General features: G+C 28.9%; 1 protein-coding gene across 7 annotated transcripts in view; it reads left to right on the top strand.

Annotated features, from left to right (window-relative positions):
* The window catches only part of LOC143244799 (kinesin-like protein KIF21A), a 146,727-nt gene that overhangs the window by 118,281 nt on the left and 10,974 nt on the right, over nt 1–17,472 (top strand). For 5 of the 7 annotated variants that reach the window (XM_076490139.1, XM_076490143.1, XM_076490138.1 and 2 more), the window contains 3 exons: nt 527–646; nt 5,090–5,229; nt 5,573–5,756. In XM_076490139.1, the coding sequence (XP_076346254.1) occupies nt 527–646; nt 5,090–5,229; nt 5,573–5,756 (444 nt within the window). Of the gene's footprint in view, nt 1–526; nt 647–5,089; nt 5,230–5,572; nt 5,757–6,547; nt 9,201–9,222; nt 10,445–17,472 lie in introns of those variants that run through there. The other 2 variants (XM_076490144.1, XM_076490145.1) reach the window with 2 other exon arrangements.

Below are 17,472 nucleotides of genomic sequence, written 5' to 3'. Positions count from 1 at the left end.
AGTTAGAGACTTAGTTTAATCTTCTTACTCAGTAGGGGGTATACCAAACATACTTTACAATATATTTAAGTAGATATAAATATACATAGTGTATGTGTTATATCACTTGTGGCTAAAATTTTGTTTTCTGATACTTTGACAGTAAATGTGATTATTTCATGGTCAGATATCTATATGAAGGACTATATCTGTATTTCAGAAAATTTTCTATAATAAATGCTGAAACACTTATTCTGAACAAAGTAGAACCCCCTTTTTTTCAAAAATGTGGTAGTTCTTGGTTGTATACAAGTTCAAAAAGATTGCATAATTTAGGAAATGTCTACTTTATGACTGTTAACCTCTTATACTTGCTGCATGAATATATTCACTGGCAAGTTGTTTACTGATGTTTTATGTATACATAAATGCTTTGTGGGAATCATCTGGAATGGTACAATATTTGTAAGGTATTAATTACTGAACTTTGTATGACACTTAGCTGCCCTTGTGTATATAGCTTTTGTTTGGTTGTTGTGATTTGCAGTGAAACTAGCTCTGATCTCGCCATTCCCAGTTCTCTTCCTGTTGGGCGACGTCACCCTGGAGACAATGTTTTCTCTCGGCTTACAAGTGGCACTACAACCAACAATCGTAAACCTGATAGGTGAGAAATATTCACTGTGATTTTCTTGCTGTGTTTCAATACTAATAGCATGGATACAACTAAGTGTATTTTAAGTTTTGGATTCATGAATTTAATTGTTGTTTAAATGCATGTAGCTGAATGATAGTGTTACAAGTTGAGCTGTTATGTGTTTTGTGATATTGTGCTTTCATTGACAAAAAATATAATTAAATGTATATAAGTAACACATTTAGATACATTATCACTGTTGTTATTATCATATGATTCTTGAAAGTATTATGATTAACATTGTTGTAACTAGTGTGATTTTTGTTATAATGTTTGAGAAATATAGCTAATTATACAGTAGTTTGGCATTCATGAGTAGTAATAAGAGCATTGTAATTGTTATCACTAATTTGTTTGTATGTTGTTACAATTCCTCATAAATTAACAGTTTGTTTTCTGGCTTTTATGTAACTATCAGTCTTGAAAGAATTATGGTATGTCTTAAAGCTTTATACACCCTCGAGCATGGAAGAGTTATGACCAGTAATGTGGCTTTATGTGGTGCTGCAGTTGTGGTTAGTCAAATGGCTTCATATAGTCATAACCTTAGAAAAGTTATGGTTAGCCATATGTTTTCATCTAGTTATGATCCTCGAGAAATTATGTTTAGATTTGCATCACACAAGTCTGAAGAAGTTATGGTTAGCTTTATATTTTCATGCGCTTGTGATCCTAGAGAAGTTATTATGTGATGACATTTTTGTAAACATATATATTCTTAAACTTATGGTCAGTCAAATAATTAGTTTTGACCCTTGAAAAAAATTGGTTAATCAAGTTTATTGCAATGATATCTAATGTTGTTGTGATTGGACAAGTGTTTATCAGTGATGCTTGAAGACATTATGGACAAATCATTCGTTTAGTGATATGGAACAAAAGCTTGATTAATAATGTGTCTGTTTATGATATAATACAATTTCATGCACAGTCATTTGGTCAGGTATTTGGCTAGTTATATTTTTGACAAAAAGAAAATAATTATGGTTTGGACATGGTTTGAAATAAAAATACATTGTTAAAACCATGTTTAGTCATTTGTAGTTTTAACCCCAGTCAAAAGAGACAAGACAGTCAATGGAGATTTAATCATAAATTATAGCTAACAGAAATATCTATTTTTGAATAATTCATTCAAATATCATGTATTTCGTATACATTTGTTTGAAGAAATGATATTGTGGAAATTTTTTAAAGTGTATGATAAATATGTAATTGTTCCTGTTCACTTAGTTGTTAAACATTTTGAACTAGTCTCCTGACAATCCTTTTTATTGGTATGTGTGCACATATATCTGTAGTAAAAAGTAGAACTTCATTAGTGTTCTGTGAATAGTTATTTATTTTGTTCCAAAATTTTTCTCTGTCTTCTTGTATGTGTACATTATTACATAAAAAAACTTGCTATATATGCTTTTAAGCTAATGTGTTATAAATACAGTTCATTTTTAGTTGAGGCTGTTTTTACATCTCATTTTTCTTAGATGTATGTGACTATTTAAGTTTAATGTGTTATGATTTAGATAGTTTAAATATAGTGCAAATGTTAAATTTAGTTAATTTTAGAAGAAATTTATTAAAAGTTTGTGTACACAAATATTTTTGAATTGTGTGTTGTGTGTACTTCAGCTATTATTATGTCTTGTTACTAAAACCTGATTATTTCTTGTTGTTTCGAGTATTATTGCATCATAGTATCTAGTAGGGTGGGAAATATTCTGTACCTCTGTTGGAGTATAAATACATGTTGAAAATAGATATAGATAGGCAGATAGATCTAGACTGCATGATTGTATAATGGCAATTTTTAGAATGAGATTATAATATTGTAATAACAGACCAGGAAGAATGATTTGTGTTGCCTAATTGTGTTTTGAATAACTGAAGCAGTCTGTGTAAATTTCATTAAAAGAAACAATTATTTAAAGCTCTGGCCACAAGTGTGATAACCAGGAGTGCAATGAACCTTTTTGCATACATTTGACTTGTTTTAATATATTATTTTAAAACAAGTGAACTATGTGCTGTTTCTTTATTATTGAAATTTATTACCAACAGTTACAGACACCTATTGTAAAAAGTCTAGCCCATATTAAAATCCTGACAATTTGTGTTCTTTAAAACCATTTCATATAATATAGATATAATAGCCTCAACAATAGTATATACTTTTTTTCTTTCAGAAAATATTTATCACAAATTTTTCTTTTTTGCCTAAAATAAAGATTACGCATACTGTTAAGTGTTTGGCTATTGTGACTTTAAAAACTAAATTAATATAAAACATTACACTGCTATATAAGCACACATTTTTTATTTCATAGGCTACAGTCACTTTGCAATTTCACAAAATAAGGAAGTTTATAGAGAAGAGTTGAGATAAATAATGTTTATGCTTAAAAACATTAAATTTTTCAATTAAAAACTTGGTTCTGGTATGAAGTTGTTTGAATTTTTAATACCTACAGTTTTTAAACTAATGTGTTCTTTTACATCCCAAGATAAATATGCAAATAAATTGTAGTCAATAAAAACCACATTGCACATTGCAAGCTACATGAAATATTTGTTGTAAATGCTTCTTTGAGTGCACTTTGAAAGTCAAAATTAAAGGTCACTTTGCTCACTAGCAAATATAAAAGTTTCTTGCAAGATTTTGTAATAAATTTGAAAATATACTACTGGATAAATATTCAATGAGAAGAAAAACCATTTTTGTTACTAGAGGTAGTTAACTACCATTAGTACTATACTTAACATTAAAATTTATTCAGTATAGCAGATTCTGTGGAAAGGTTAACTTCAAGCAGCTGAGCTTGTATCAGCTTTCCCATGTTATACTTGAACAATGTGGCAAGGAAGAAAAATTAATTACCTACTGTATGTAATGTAGGTTTTCGTGTAAAATTTGTTATTTTAAGATCTTGTTCAAAATATGTCATTTCCAGAAAAGTGTGGAAGCTGGTAGTTACTTGTAGTAAAATTTTAGAGTGGTTATTATTTTACTGTTGAAATTTTTTAACTTTTAAGAATGGAGGGTGGTGGGTAGTATTTACTAGAAATATTTTAGGGTAACTTTATTTTATTCATACTTTTGACTTTAATACATCTCTTTGGGTGTAACTGCCTTTCCACAACTGGTTGTAGACAGTGAAAAGCAGTCAGAGTTGAAAGGTACGTATAAGCACACAACTCTATACCCTTAATTAATTTGTTAGGACTGCTAACTGGCTTCTCATCAGTTTTTATGTATTTTATCTGATAAATGGAATATTCCCAATGGTTTTGGTGTCTGTTACCACACGTAATCTCTGTTATGTCTTTTGGATTACGACTGGAAAGTACAACGAATTTTTATATTAATTTTTTATTAATACTTTATTGTTTGTGCATATAGATATATATGTACATAGATAGATATACAATCATGGCTTCAATGATATATTTACATTATTTTGTTTACTCTTTTTATACACAGTTCATCAGTGGAAGACTAAAAAAAGCCTCTATCTCATCTTTCTAACTACATAGTTTAGAGATCTCTGATAACAAAACTAATATTATTTTCTTTTCCAGTATCTTGTACTTAGTGTGAGCAATTCTTTTATGCTTCACTGTATAAATATTCTTAGTGCAATAAAATATTGATCTTTGCAGTGTGTATTGGTAATTCCTCTTACATGCTTTATTTTACTGTGAAGGATGCTGTTAACTACTGTATATGATCTTTCTTAAGCTTACTCATGATTATTTGAAGCTCCATACACTTTGATTCTATGTAAATATTTTTATTTTTCTTTATTTGATTTTAAAGTTTGTACCTAAAATCTTCTCCCCCCTCTAAACATAATTAACTAATATGGTTTTGCATCAGTGCATGTATGAACTCTGACTGTGTTATCTCCAGAAAGTGTTCATTATTTGTGTTTGAGTTTTCCTTTCAAACATGTCCCAGTGTAGGAAAATCTTATAACAGTTAAAAAGTTCTAACTACATATAAACCTTGTGATATTTTAAGAAGTCATGTTTATCCTGCATGAGTATAAAAATTTAGAGACTTTTCTGTTTTTGATTAGCAAAGCATCGATGAGTCTGGTAGTAACCCTATATTGTGTCAAACTGAAACACGTATTTATATATATTTTGTTTTCTGTACCAGAAATATGAAGATCATTTTAATGTGTATTATTCAAATAAATCTTAGAATAAAATGTATTTTCCATAATAATTATATTGGAAATTGAACTGGCCTTTTAATATCCTACTAGTACTTTTAATATTTTAATTGGATGATGTTTGCAAAAGCTGCTACAAAGGTGTGAAAATTGTGCTTCCTAGTTTGTAATCAGAAAAAAAAATTCATGTTTTGACATTAAAAATACAGAATTATATTTTGTTTTACCTGTTTCCTAGAGGACATATTAACCCTTATACTGGGAGGCCCTTAATGGGGAAAAATGCTCCATTACTATGCACTTATGTAGCAGAAGGTCATAGCAAAGCTGTCTTATCTGTAGTAGCCACAGATGATGTGCTTTTTAGTAGTTCCAAAGGTAAGTGATCTTTCTAATATTTAATTAAAAATATAAGTTGTTGTATCATACAGTTTCATATAATGATACTACCATAATATATTTCAAGTATAAATACCAAATAAGGGGATCTTATTAGAACTTTTGCTACATAAAATTGTAATTTTTATATTTATTCTCGAACATCTTCTTTCCTAACTGTATATACTGTGGAAAAGTGTATATCTAGTAACATTTTATAGCTGTTTTTTCCTCTTTACTTTATTAACTGATGGTTTATAACATTTTGGTACAGCATGCTGATATAATATTTCATAGCTTGTGTGTAAAATGTTCTAATGCAGTGAAATATTCTATTTCTCAGATCGTACAGTCAAAGTGTGGGATCTCCAGACTTTAAAAGAGATCCAAACTCTTGGTGGCCATCCAAATAATGTAGTAAAAGTGCGCTATTGTGAGTACAGCAGACTAGCATTCAGTGTTTCAACAGCATTTGTTAAAGTGTGGGATATCCGAGAGAAGCCAGCACATTGTGTGAAGACATTAAGGTAAGAAAATATTTTCTGTCTCAGGTGCATTATAAGAATTGAATTATAAAATTGTACTATGATAAAAACAAAAGTAGAATGTGAAATTAGACAAGATGAACTTTCCCATGTATCTACTCATTAACATATGGTTCTTTTGCATAATACAAAATGAGTGGGTCCACTTGTAAACACACACACCTTTAATGTAATGTCCTTTTACCACCATGCAAACATATCTTAATTTACACACATAAATAATTATCCAGTCTCCAATGTTTTTTCATGCATACTTGCAAATGCTTTTAATTTACTTTTAATTTTAAAATTGACACTTGCGAAACATATTTTATATTGTTGATCTAAAGTTGTGCTGTATATTTCTAAACTCTTGTGTATAAGAATATTTTAAATCTAATGAGGGTCCATCAAGTATGAAATCCAGTCCAAGTTTGTGTTGTGAAATATTTTAATCCATAATAAGAGGTAGTTATAGTAGAAAGTATTGTATAGATTTGTAATATTTAAAGTTATTGGTCACATTGACTCTATTTTCTCAAACACATCTTTAGTAAAAGTACTTCATTAAAAAAAATATGATTTTTATGTGTACAAAATACTTATAATATTTACTAAAAGTCTACCAATTTTTATGAAGAGAAACATATTGCATTAAAATTTATAGTATAAATAGTCAAAGTATGAAAATGTGTTTATACAAAGTTGTGTATATCATACTGAGCTTGCTGTGAAAGTATTAATGTATCTGTATGAAATATAAATAACTTAAGACTTTTCATTATTTTTGACAGAGAAAAGACCTGACCAGAAGATAAATTTATTTCTGTGCTGCCAACAGCATAAAAATTTAAAGATCATTGTTCACATTCCAGAAAGTAATGTTTATGCCTGTAAATCTGTATACTGAAAATTTACTTCAGTTATACCATCAGGAGAACTTTGATCTTTCTTCAAACACTGCATTACTTTGTAGTTGTATTACAAATATCTAATTTATAAAGTTTCTTGCTTCTCAAATGGTATGTTACACTATTTCATATGATTTGTAACCTTGCAAGGTTAGTAGACTTATTAGGTCTAAATTGTAAAGGATTCCAGTTTATTTATTGTACTTCCCATTTGATAACAAAATATTTAACACTTTAATACACTAGGAACGTTTTTTAAAATGTTTTGCTCTGTGTGTGGCCCTAAAAGTAATTTAAGAAAAATACTTTTCATCATCAGCATTCATAAGAATGTTTTGAAAAGTGTCATACTTTAAAATTCTAGGAAAATATTGGAAAGGTTCACTTTGTATATCTTCTTTGAAATATTTTGGTAAAATGTTTCATGTTGTGTTTACAGTCTGGGTATATTTTTATAACATTTTTACATAGTTCACTATTTATTTACATATTTTCAAATTCTTTTTCCAAAGTGCTTTAGGCTATTTTTCCCTGTTTGTTTAGTTTACACAATGTTTGATATTTATGTTGAGTTTTCCATCTGGTGTGGAAAGATGGAGGAAAGGTAGCTGCTGTGATGACTCTGTATTGGCATCTGGATAGTCATTAATTGGTTTGTGGTTTCCTTAGTTTGAAGTTTAATCAATAAACTTGTTTTGTTACTTCTCTGCTAAAATATTTAGAGTTGCAGGTTCCTTGATGATGAGAAACCCACTTGAAATGAAAATGTATCTCAGAACAGCTGTTATGGGTATTAACACTGTTATTGATAAGGAGAGAACAATGTTTCGACCTAGGAAGGTCAAAACGTTTTCTATCATTATCAATAACAGTATTAATACCCATAACAGTTGCAGGTTTAACCAGATAACCTAAGTGTAAAGTTTCAAACGATTATTACTCCTTTCATTACTGATAAAACTTTAGAAACTATTTCTTAGTAAATTCTAACTTTTACTCTGAAAAATAAAGACATGTAGAAGCTAACATAAACTGTATGAAGAAGCTACTCTGCATTTTGAATATTAAAAGAGAATGCAAAAAAATCAGATATTGAACATCTTCAAATACATTATAATCATCTGCAAGAAAAAGCCAACTGAACCATTTATACATAGATATAAAGGGGAAGAAGGTCACAAAATCAGAACCATATAGCCTGTCACTTGTTTATGCTGTTTATTGACACTTAACAACTAGTCTTCTTCATAGGTATTACTTTATCTTGGCTTTTAAGTTAACCTCAATCTCAAGTTTCATCACCACTATGAAGAAAGCTACTTGAGATTTGCCCTATAATAAAAGTGATAAATGAAAATGTCAATGTGGTACAATGAAAAATAAATAATAATCAACCTCAAATCTTCACTAGAAAGGAAAACTCAACACTAATAGTCATGAGATTTAAACCTAAAATTATAACCTCATTAGTTGAAAAAGATTATAAGCTGTAACTAATTACAGAATATTTCAATTTTGCTTTTTTCTGGTGCTTAATGTATATTGTCTAAATTAGTGAGATATGATTCATTAGTTAGTATTAGTTAGGTGTGCTATTAAGTAGACAGTAAAAAAGAATAAAACATTCTTATGAATATTACGGGTTACTGTGTGTGTAGTCCTATGGATTTGACTCTGCATAAGTTACAGTAAATTTGTCTAATGCCATATTATGTTGTTGTGGCTAAAGCACACAAACCACCAACTCGAAGAGATGTATGAGTGGAATTAAGAAATTCACTCAGAGACTGTTTAATACAAACACAAAATTATTTTTATACAAAATATTTATTCACTCATCTCCATTGTCAAAGTTTCTGAAACTCTCTTGAAACAGTTCAATATCAAAATTATTTAATACTTTGTTCTGAAAAGCATTTTTTTCATTAATTAGACATTTTTTATTATGCTAATTAGTGTTGAAACTACAGTTAACAATTTATCAACCAAGTTATCATGAGATATTTTCTCATTTATATGACTGTGGTAGTAATTCTTGCAGTATGTTTATTAATGACTAATGCATCTTTTTTTAGTTTATTTAAATCTCCAGCAGGATTAATGTTTAGGTTTAGTTCTTTTTCTTTCTCTAACATTGTACATCATTAATTACAGACACTGTTAGACTAGATAAAAAATAGCATTTGTTACTTACAAGGAGTTTCTTTGGTAAATATTTGAAAGACTGTTTTATGTCCATTTTAGATTGAGAGAGTTGGAGAGCTAAAGGATAGCTGGACAAGTCAGCTTGAATCAAAACTATGGCATTTTATACTATTAAATTACTATAATTACAACTCATCAAGAAGTTCAGTTTACTAAATTCTGCACATGATTCATTTAATCTGATTGGTGGTTTTGCACCCTTCTATCAACCAAAACCATAACTACTTGTTAATTAGTTCATGGGGAACTATTTCTGAGCAGTTGTATCTGTTGATGTAGGCATATGGATACAAACCAATTAATTGTATTTGTTTTTTTATACTTATTCTTCCACTTATTGCTTTCTCTCAAAGGTTTGTTTACTCAGCACTAATTAGCAGAACCACTAGCTGCTACTTCTCACTTATACTCTGGAATGTGGTTACAGCTAACCCATGTATTGTATTTGAGGTTTGTACTGTTCTTATTTGGTAATCTTGCTCACTTGTTGACATCAAATGCTTTTTATAGTGGGTTGATTTGGTTAATGGTTTCCTGTTATGTATTTTTCATTACTATATTTCTTCAATTGCTCTCAAAGTTTCAATCTTCAAATATATTTCTTCATTCTTTCACCATAAAGAGAAATTATTATTTCAATAAAGTTTTTCCATCTCACAACCTCCTTACTTCTACTTCTATCCAGATGTGTTGGTACAACCTAGTTTTTGATGTCTCTATTTCAATTACCTTGTTTACCACATAACTTTACATTATCCTTATATTTTTTATACATTACAATTACTTTAGGGATTATGGGATTCAACAATCATCACACAAGAGTACAAGAATAAATAAATAATTCCTTATCTATACATATATAAAAACATTTCTATTTAGTCTTTTTATCTACTATACCATTTATATAATACCTGTAACACATGTGTAAGATCTCTAATTTATGTATGTATTTAAAAAATTAAAAACAAAATGCCTTCTCTAAGGTAGAAATCCAGAATCCTAGTTCTATATAAAATAATCAATAATACATATACTCTTTGAATACTGCTTACAGTAAGTTTAAATGTTATGCAAGGGAATCCTAATTTATGTTATATATATCTTGTGTAACAAGCAGTGTCATTTTTAGCAGTAATACATGTTTAATATATGAAGTAAATGTGTGTGTGTGCGCATATATAGTACCATAAAAAATGTAGAGTAATACATATATAATAACCATGATTAGATAACACAAAACAAAGGTTAAATTTCTAAACACTTGTTAATGTTTTCTACGCATATTCAAAATTTTTTGGAAGGATGGGAGAATTCTGAACTTGTGTAGAAAATGTATCACTAGCTCTTGTGTCATCTAAAGTCACTATCTCCATGTCTACAATGATTTTATGCTCTTACATTAAAGTTTCTGCAACCTTCATTAATTCATTATTATTTTGCTTTAGTCTCATTAGAATATTTTGATTTATTTAGATATTTTCTTATTTTGATACTCTACATCTGTTTTATCAACTGATTGTTTCTAGTGGTAAGATTTAGAATTCTTTACCTTTCTTAATTTATTAAAATTTACCAATCGTCTTCTTATACCATATATTTTGTTATGTTTTATAATTTATCTTGGATAAGTCACCGATTTATTATGTCACGTATGTTACATAGTACGGTTTCAAATGGCTGTAAATTTTTATTTTTCATTTTGAAGTTAATTAAATGTCTATATGTATTAAATTTATGATATTTGCCAACACAATTGATACACACAATTTCCTTTCTTTACACATATTTAAATATACATATAATATATGTATATTTTAATATACAAACAACAATGCAATTTATAATAATGGTTGTTACAAACAGTTATTACAAATAACTTACAAACTCACAAACAATATTCAGTCTTTTATCTGGAATTGAATATTTTATCAATGTTCCAGGATCATGAGGTGCAAGTTGCTTTTATGTTGATATACTAATACACTTTAATTGATGGGAATACTAGCAAGCTCTATTCTTTACATTTTTTTTTTTTTCATTCAACAATATTTACTGTCCTTGTAGAAATACTAACATCCAAAGTTAATCTGCTGCAGTTTATAATGTTCAAAATCTATAAATCAAATATCTGTAGTTTATCAATTAACCCTTATATAGCAGCCATCATCAGTTGATACTGCTACTTACAACATTCCTGCTGTTTAAGGGTTAATAAGTGTTTATCACATTTATAGCATCCAAGGCTTATAGTATATTGACTGTAGCAAACTAACAATATTCTGTTTCATGGCACATGAACTTATAAATTTTTAGGTGAGGTTCTTGAAAGTTCAATTGGCAAAGATATGTACATCATACATTGTTGGTTCTTACTCTCAAGAATATTCTACAAATTTAGAGAACAGGCAGGACTTGTACAATACAAATTTAACAGTAGAAGTTATATGCATTTTCAAATATATATAAAAACTCATTGAACTTGTTTGCTTAACTACTCTGAATGATCCCTTCTATTAGCTTTGCTATTATTTAAGTATTTCCTTTTTTAAATATAGGTGTGTACAATAAAACTTTTTATATCACTTGTTTGTGGTTTTTCTCTGTGCTTAACAGCTTTGGTTGAATGCTTATTTGCTATTTCAAAAGCAGTTTGCATTCTCTGCATCATTTTTGCTTTGTCGTCTTCATCTAGTACTTAGTTAATTTTTCTGGGGATTAATATCTCCTGCATGGATAGCATTACATTCCTACTGTGTAATACAAAAAATGGGCTTTCTTGTGTAAACTTATTCTTGGCACTTCTATAAGATAATAATAAGGGGATCTGTTCATTCTATGTTTTCTTATTTGGTTCACAATATTAAGAGATCATATGTAATTAAGTTTTGTTAAACCTCTACTAACCTATCAGTAGCTGGATAATAAACAGTGGCTTCAATATTTCTTACTTCCAGTGATTCACAGATTTCCTTCATTAATTTTGAAATGAAGTTTATACCACTATTCATCAAGAGATACTGCAGTATACCATGTCTGTATGTTCAAAAATGCTTTTTCAGTAATTTGTTTTTGTTCTGGGAAATATATTGCTTCTGAAAATCTAGTTAAATAACCTGCAACAACTAACACATACTTCCTTTCTCTGTAAGATGCAGATAATGGGCTTAAAATTCCCATAGCAGTAATTTTGAATGGCATTGATAAACTTGGCATTCTCTAAATGGGAACATTCCTTAAATATGGACTTGTTTTTCATTTTCGATGCAGTATGCGTAATTCATGATATTCTGCCAAAAGAAAAGTTTTTCTACTGTCTGTCTTTGCAAATGCTAAATGAGCTGCAAATGGAATATTATGGTACATTCTCATGATCTTATTCCTCAAACTGTGAGGTATAACTATTTGTTATATTCTATCTATATTTTTTTTATTTTTTACTTTTCTACATAGCATTTAAGAGTCTAATGTGTGTTCCATATCTTCTGCTTGTAACACTGTATTTCTTAATGCATTTATTAATACATCCTTCTTTTGTTCGTTAAATCTCAGACTATTTCATAATTATCCTCATTTTCTTTTTTTATTTCTTTCACTTCTTTAACTATCTGTTTTTCATTGTTCTCTGTACTTTCTATCTGTTTCTACGTAATGCATCCATGTTAGACAGTTTTCTACCCAGTCTATGTAAAACATCAAAGTCATAATCTTGCAGTAGCGAGAACCATCTTGCTAACCTGGACAATGAGTCTTTTAACCCTATCTCCATGGGCATACTTTTTTGCACATGTCATGAGGTTTTAGTGAGTTACATTCAAATATTAATTAAACTACTATCTTTTTACGATGTATCAATAAATGTAGAATAAAAATGTAGTTAACAATCTGTACTTTAATAGTATGCAAGTTTTAAGTTTTTTGTAAAGAAATATTAAAGAAAAAACAAAATATAGTTTCCCCTGGTGTGAAAATTATTATATTTTTTCTCTAGACATCCCCACTTCCTCAATTTATTTACCACCCCTCCAAAAAGTACAAAATTTAATGTAAATTACTTATTATGATATCTTTTGCTAAGGCATAGCATAATTTTCATAGCCTTCAATTGTATTTGGTTACAGAATTTTCCAATAGTTCTCTCTGCAGTTCAGTACTATATTTATAATGAATAGAAAGCAAGGGTTTTCTTCTATCTGATTAATTATTATGTTGTTTTCTGTAAATTGAATTGTTAATTTTGTTTCCAGTTCAAGCTATATTCCCAAAGGAAACACATTGACAAGCTCTTAAATGAAGTTTTAAAGGCTATTGTTGCATAGTTAGAAAGCCATAGAATTGTGATGGTTATGGGACATTGTGTGCTTTTTTGCATGTTATTTTTCATCTTTTGGCATATTAGTTAATTGAATAAAAAAGTATTTAGTGCAATACTACTATTAATATATAAAAGTCTGGTTCAGTGTCATTAACAGTCAATAGCAAAAATAAAAGGCCCAGATCAATACTTGTTTTTTGTATGTATTCTTTGTTCATTACTATAAAAGTAACTAAATTGTAAAAATAGGAAAATTTTTATGTTAGTTAAGGTTAGATGAAATAAATAATAATATAATCACATTTTTCATGAGGTATGCTTGTGAACAGTTCTCGAGTAACTCATGTCAGCTGCATGTTTGCAAAGTGATTTACAAAGTGTAATGCCATGAAGAGCAATAAAATACAAGTTTGAATGGTTGTATACTGTTACTAATTTAAAGCTGTTTAAGATAAACAAATGTTTTATATTACAGTTTGAAATCATTCTAGAAAGTAAAAACAAGTAACATTGATTTTTTTTATTTTTTATGGTGGTGGTAACGTGCTAAGTGAAATTGACAAACCTTGTATAAAGTTAGGGTAGAGAAAATAACAGATAAAATTTTACTGAAAAAGTTTGAAATTTATTTGGGAGGTTTTAACAATAAAGTAAATAAAGTTTGAGGTGTTTGAAATGAATAAATGTATTTTTAATCTTAACAACTAGCATGTTTGTTCATGGGCAAATTTTTAGCAAAAATACATCACTAAAAATCTGATTTTTTGTGTACAAAAGACTTCTAATGTTTAATAAAAGCCTGCCAAATTGTGTGAAGATATATGATCATGGAAACGATAATGACTACAAAATGGTTGTGAAGATGATTGATTTGACTGGCCTTGTAACAAGAGAGTTAATGTTGTCATTGTAGATATCTTAAGTGTGCATAATCTATAATAACATCAAAAGGTCTTACTACCATTGACTACAGCCAAGCATTCTTGCTCTGTTACTGAGTAATTTGTTTAAGCTTTTCCTAATTGTGTACTGATAGGCTATAGGAGTTACTTTCCAATTTTGTCTAACTGCAATAATAATGCATCTATAGGGATTCCTGTGGCACCTGTACTTAAAATAAGCTCTTTACTAAAATTTGGATAGCTTAGAATTAGTGCCTTTAATAATGCATCACTTAACTTCTCACGTGCCTCATGTCTTTCGTCTGCCCATTGAAATACTACATCTTTCATAGATAACTCTATCAAAAGTTTTACTGTGATTGCAAAATGGGAAATAAATCTCCTGTAAAGTTCTACAAATCCCAAGAATGCATGGATATCTTTTATTGTTTTAGGCACTGGATAATTTTTACTACAAACTTCTAGTTCTCTTGGGTGTCAGGTTCTACACCTTTTGAGGTTACTACATGTCCTAAGTATTCTAGCACCTTTCATAGAAACTGACATTTGCTTGCCTTAGTCTTTCCAAGTATTTCTTGATATTGGAAGCAAAAGTAACAGACAAAAATAATCTTGTAAACCAGATAATTGATATATATTAAACTTTGGAATGTCAACAAGGCATTACATAACCCAACTGGCATTCTGTTAATTTTATGTAATCTGGCTACTAGTTTGTTTGGTGGATAATGTTTTCCTTGTCATATTTTATTCCAAAATTAAAATTATTGGATGGAACTGTGTGAAATTTGACAAGAACTTTCCTTAAACTATATAATTTTGGCAAAATAAGTTATTGAATTTTGAATATTTCTGATAAAAATACATTGTTTAATGTAGTTATTTGCACTTAAACACTGAGTAGTTCACCATCAAAGTGATTTTTATGTTAAGTATAAAAATATTAATGTTCACCTTACAGTTTAAAACTATTTAAGACAAACAAATGTAGTTCCATTTTGAAAGTTGAATTCATTCAAAAAAAAATAAAAAATGGTAATTTAAATTTTAATTTGATTTTTTTTTTTTTTTTCAGTGTTGGTTTTGTGGTTATCCAAATTAACCAACTTTATATAAAGTTAAGGTGAAGAGAGTAACTGATAAGATATAAAGTTCCCCTGAAAAATGTGTGAAATTTATTTAGGGGGTTTTAGCGACTACTTGAATAACATTTGAGATGTACAATTACTTTTAATGTAATAGTATTATATAGAAATAACATATGCATTCAGAAACAAATCTTTAATGAAAATATTTTGTTATAAATCTAATTTTTTGTGTACAGAGGACTTGTAACTTTGATGGGAAATGTGACAAATTTCATAAAGATAAATGTACTAAAAGTTAATATGGAAACTATATTTGAGTACAAAATGGTTGTAAACTTAGTCAGTTTAACCAACCCTGTGATGAGAGATTTAATTACTATAATTAAAACTTATCAAGAAGTTCAGCTTGCAAAATTCTGCATGCAATTCTTTAAATCTGATTGATACTTTTGGAACTTTCTATCAACCAGAACCATAACTAGTTGTTAACTCTAAGTTTATGGGAATATGCCCACCTGGTATTTTGTGTGACAACAAAACTACATGGGTATAGAAATCATTTTTTTCCATCTCATAGTTTTCACATTTAATTTGCATAAACCCTAGAACCTCCTAAATAAATATCAAAAGTGTGTTGAAGGTAAATATTTCACTTTTGTACAAAATTACTAACTAGTTTTCATAACTTATATATATATGTATGTGTGTGTGTGTGTGTGTGTGTGTGTGTATTATAGTACAGTGAAATTTTTAAAATTAAGATGTGGGAAAACTATACATACCTTTTAATATTTCCTCAAATATTCTTAATAGATTTTTTGGTTACATTCTTAATTGCATGCTTTTACATTTTCACATGTAGTTTACTTTTAATGTTTTATTTTCCCTTCTTGTTCTTTGGTGCTGTTATTTGTTGTGACCCACTTCAAGGAGCATCCTGAAGGGCAGAAGAACCTTAACCATCAGCAGAATGTGGTAGCATGTGCATATTACAGTAACTCTTATGAACTGAGGGGAGTTAGGTTATATAAAAAAAAAAAAAACATTATTAAGTCTTTCAAATATGCATGTTAAAATGTAAATAACACATTAAGTAAAATATAAAACAAAAACCTAAATGCAATTCAACTACCTATCTAACTAACATATTTCTAGGTGAGAAACAATACAAAAGTGCTGGTGAGGACAAAAGCAGAAATAATGCTGAGAGTGGTTTGACTAATTTTCTATGGAATTTTTGGTGTCATGTTTAAAATAACTATTAGGAAATTGTATTTTAAAATGTGCTCTTTGCATTTGTTCAAAACATCTAGCTCAACTGAATATTATTGGTTGAGAAATTATGTCTCTATGCGTAGAAAGTGAGGTGACATTTGTCAAGAGCTACAAGAAATTTATTTTTCCCTTCTCTGCATGTGCTCTAAGGAACTTGAAAGAAGAATGTATAAATAGAGCACTTAACATTAACTACTTTCTGTCTGTACATGAAAATTTAGTATAGATGAAGAGGTACTCAAGTTACAGACACACAAAGTTAAGAATTTGTGAACTGAAGCATCAAGTGACTAAAAAAACTGAAGTTCAAGAATTTGTCTTTGAGGTATCCTTTGAAATAAAGGAACTTTAAACTATATTGTAAATGTTAAGGTTTATGTTACAGGTATATATTGAGGGTAAGATTCCTTAATTAAATTTTGAACATAACTAAGTAAAATCTCATGTGCACAACCCCTGACTGTGAGCTTAGAGTTAATTGGGTTATTTCTGGGTAGTTATCCATTGGCATGGGCATAGGTATCTGAATCCACTAACTCAGAATGTATGGATACAAACCAATTAATTTTAGTCATTTTACACACATTTTTCCACTTGTTGCTTTTTCTCAAAGGTCTATTTGGTGCTAATAAGGAAAACAAGCATTTGCTACTTTTCATGTTACACTCTGTAATATGTTGTCAGCTAATTCATGTAATGTATTTCAAGTTCATTCTATTCTTATTTGGTGATCTTACTTGTTTGTTGGCATCAAACACTTTTTATAGCAGACCAAATTGGTTAATGGTTTTCTATTACTGTATTTCTGTAATTTATATCAATGTTCCAGAACTTCAAATGTTTTTAATTTTAATTAACAGAGAAACACAATTGATTATCTTTTAACAAATTTGAGATGAATAAAGGATTTTGGATTACACTCAACACTGAAAACCAGTTAAAATTAAAAAACTATTCAAATGCAGATTCAAAAGTCAAAACATTAATTTAGATTGTAGTGCATGGAAATACAGTCAAACATCGATA

Source organism: Tachypleus tridentatus, chromosome 2 (genome assembly GCF_004210375.1).
Source record: "Tachypleus tridentatus isolate NWPU-2018 chromosome 2, ASM421037v1, whole genome shotgun sequence".
NCBI lineage: Eukaryota > Metazoa > Arthropoda > Merostomata > Xiphosura > Limulidae > Tachypleus > Tachypleus tridentatus.
The sequence above is the reverse complement of the archived record's forward strand: the minus strand, read 5'-3'. Positions and strand labels throughout refer to the sequence as shown.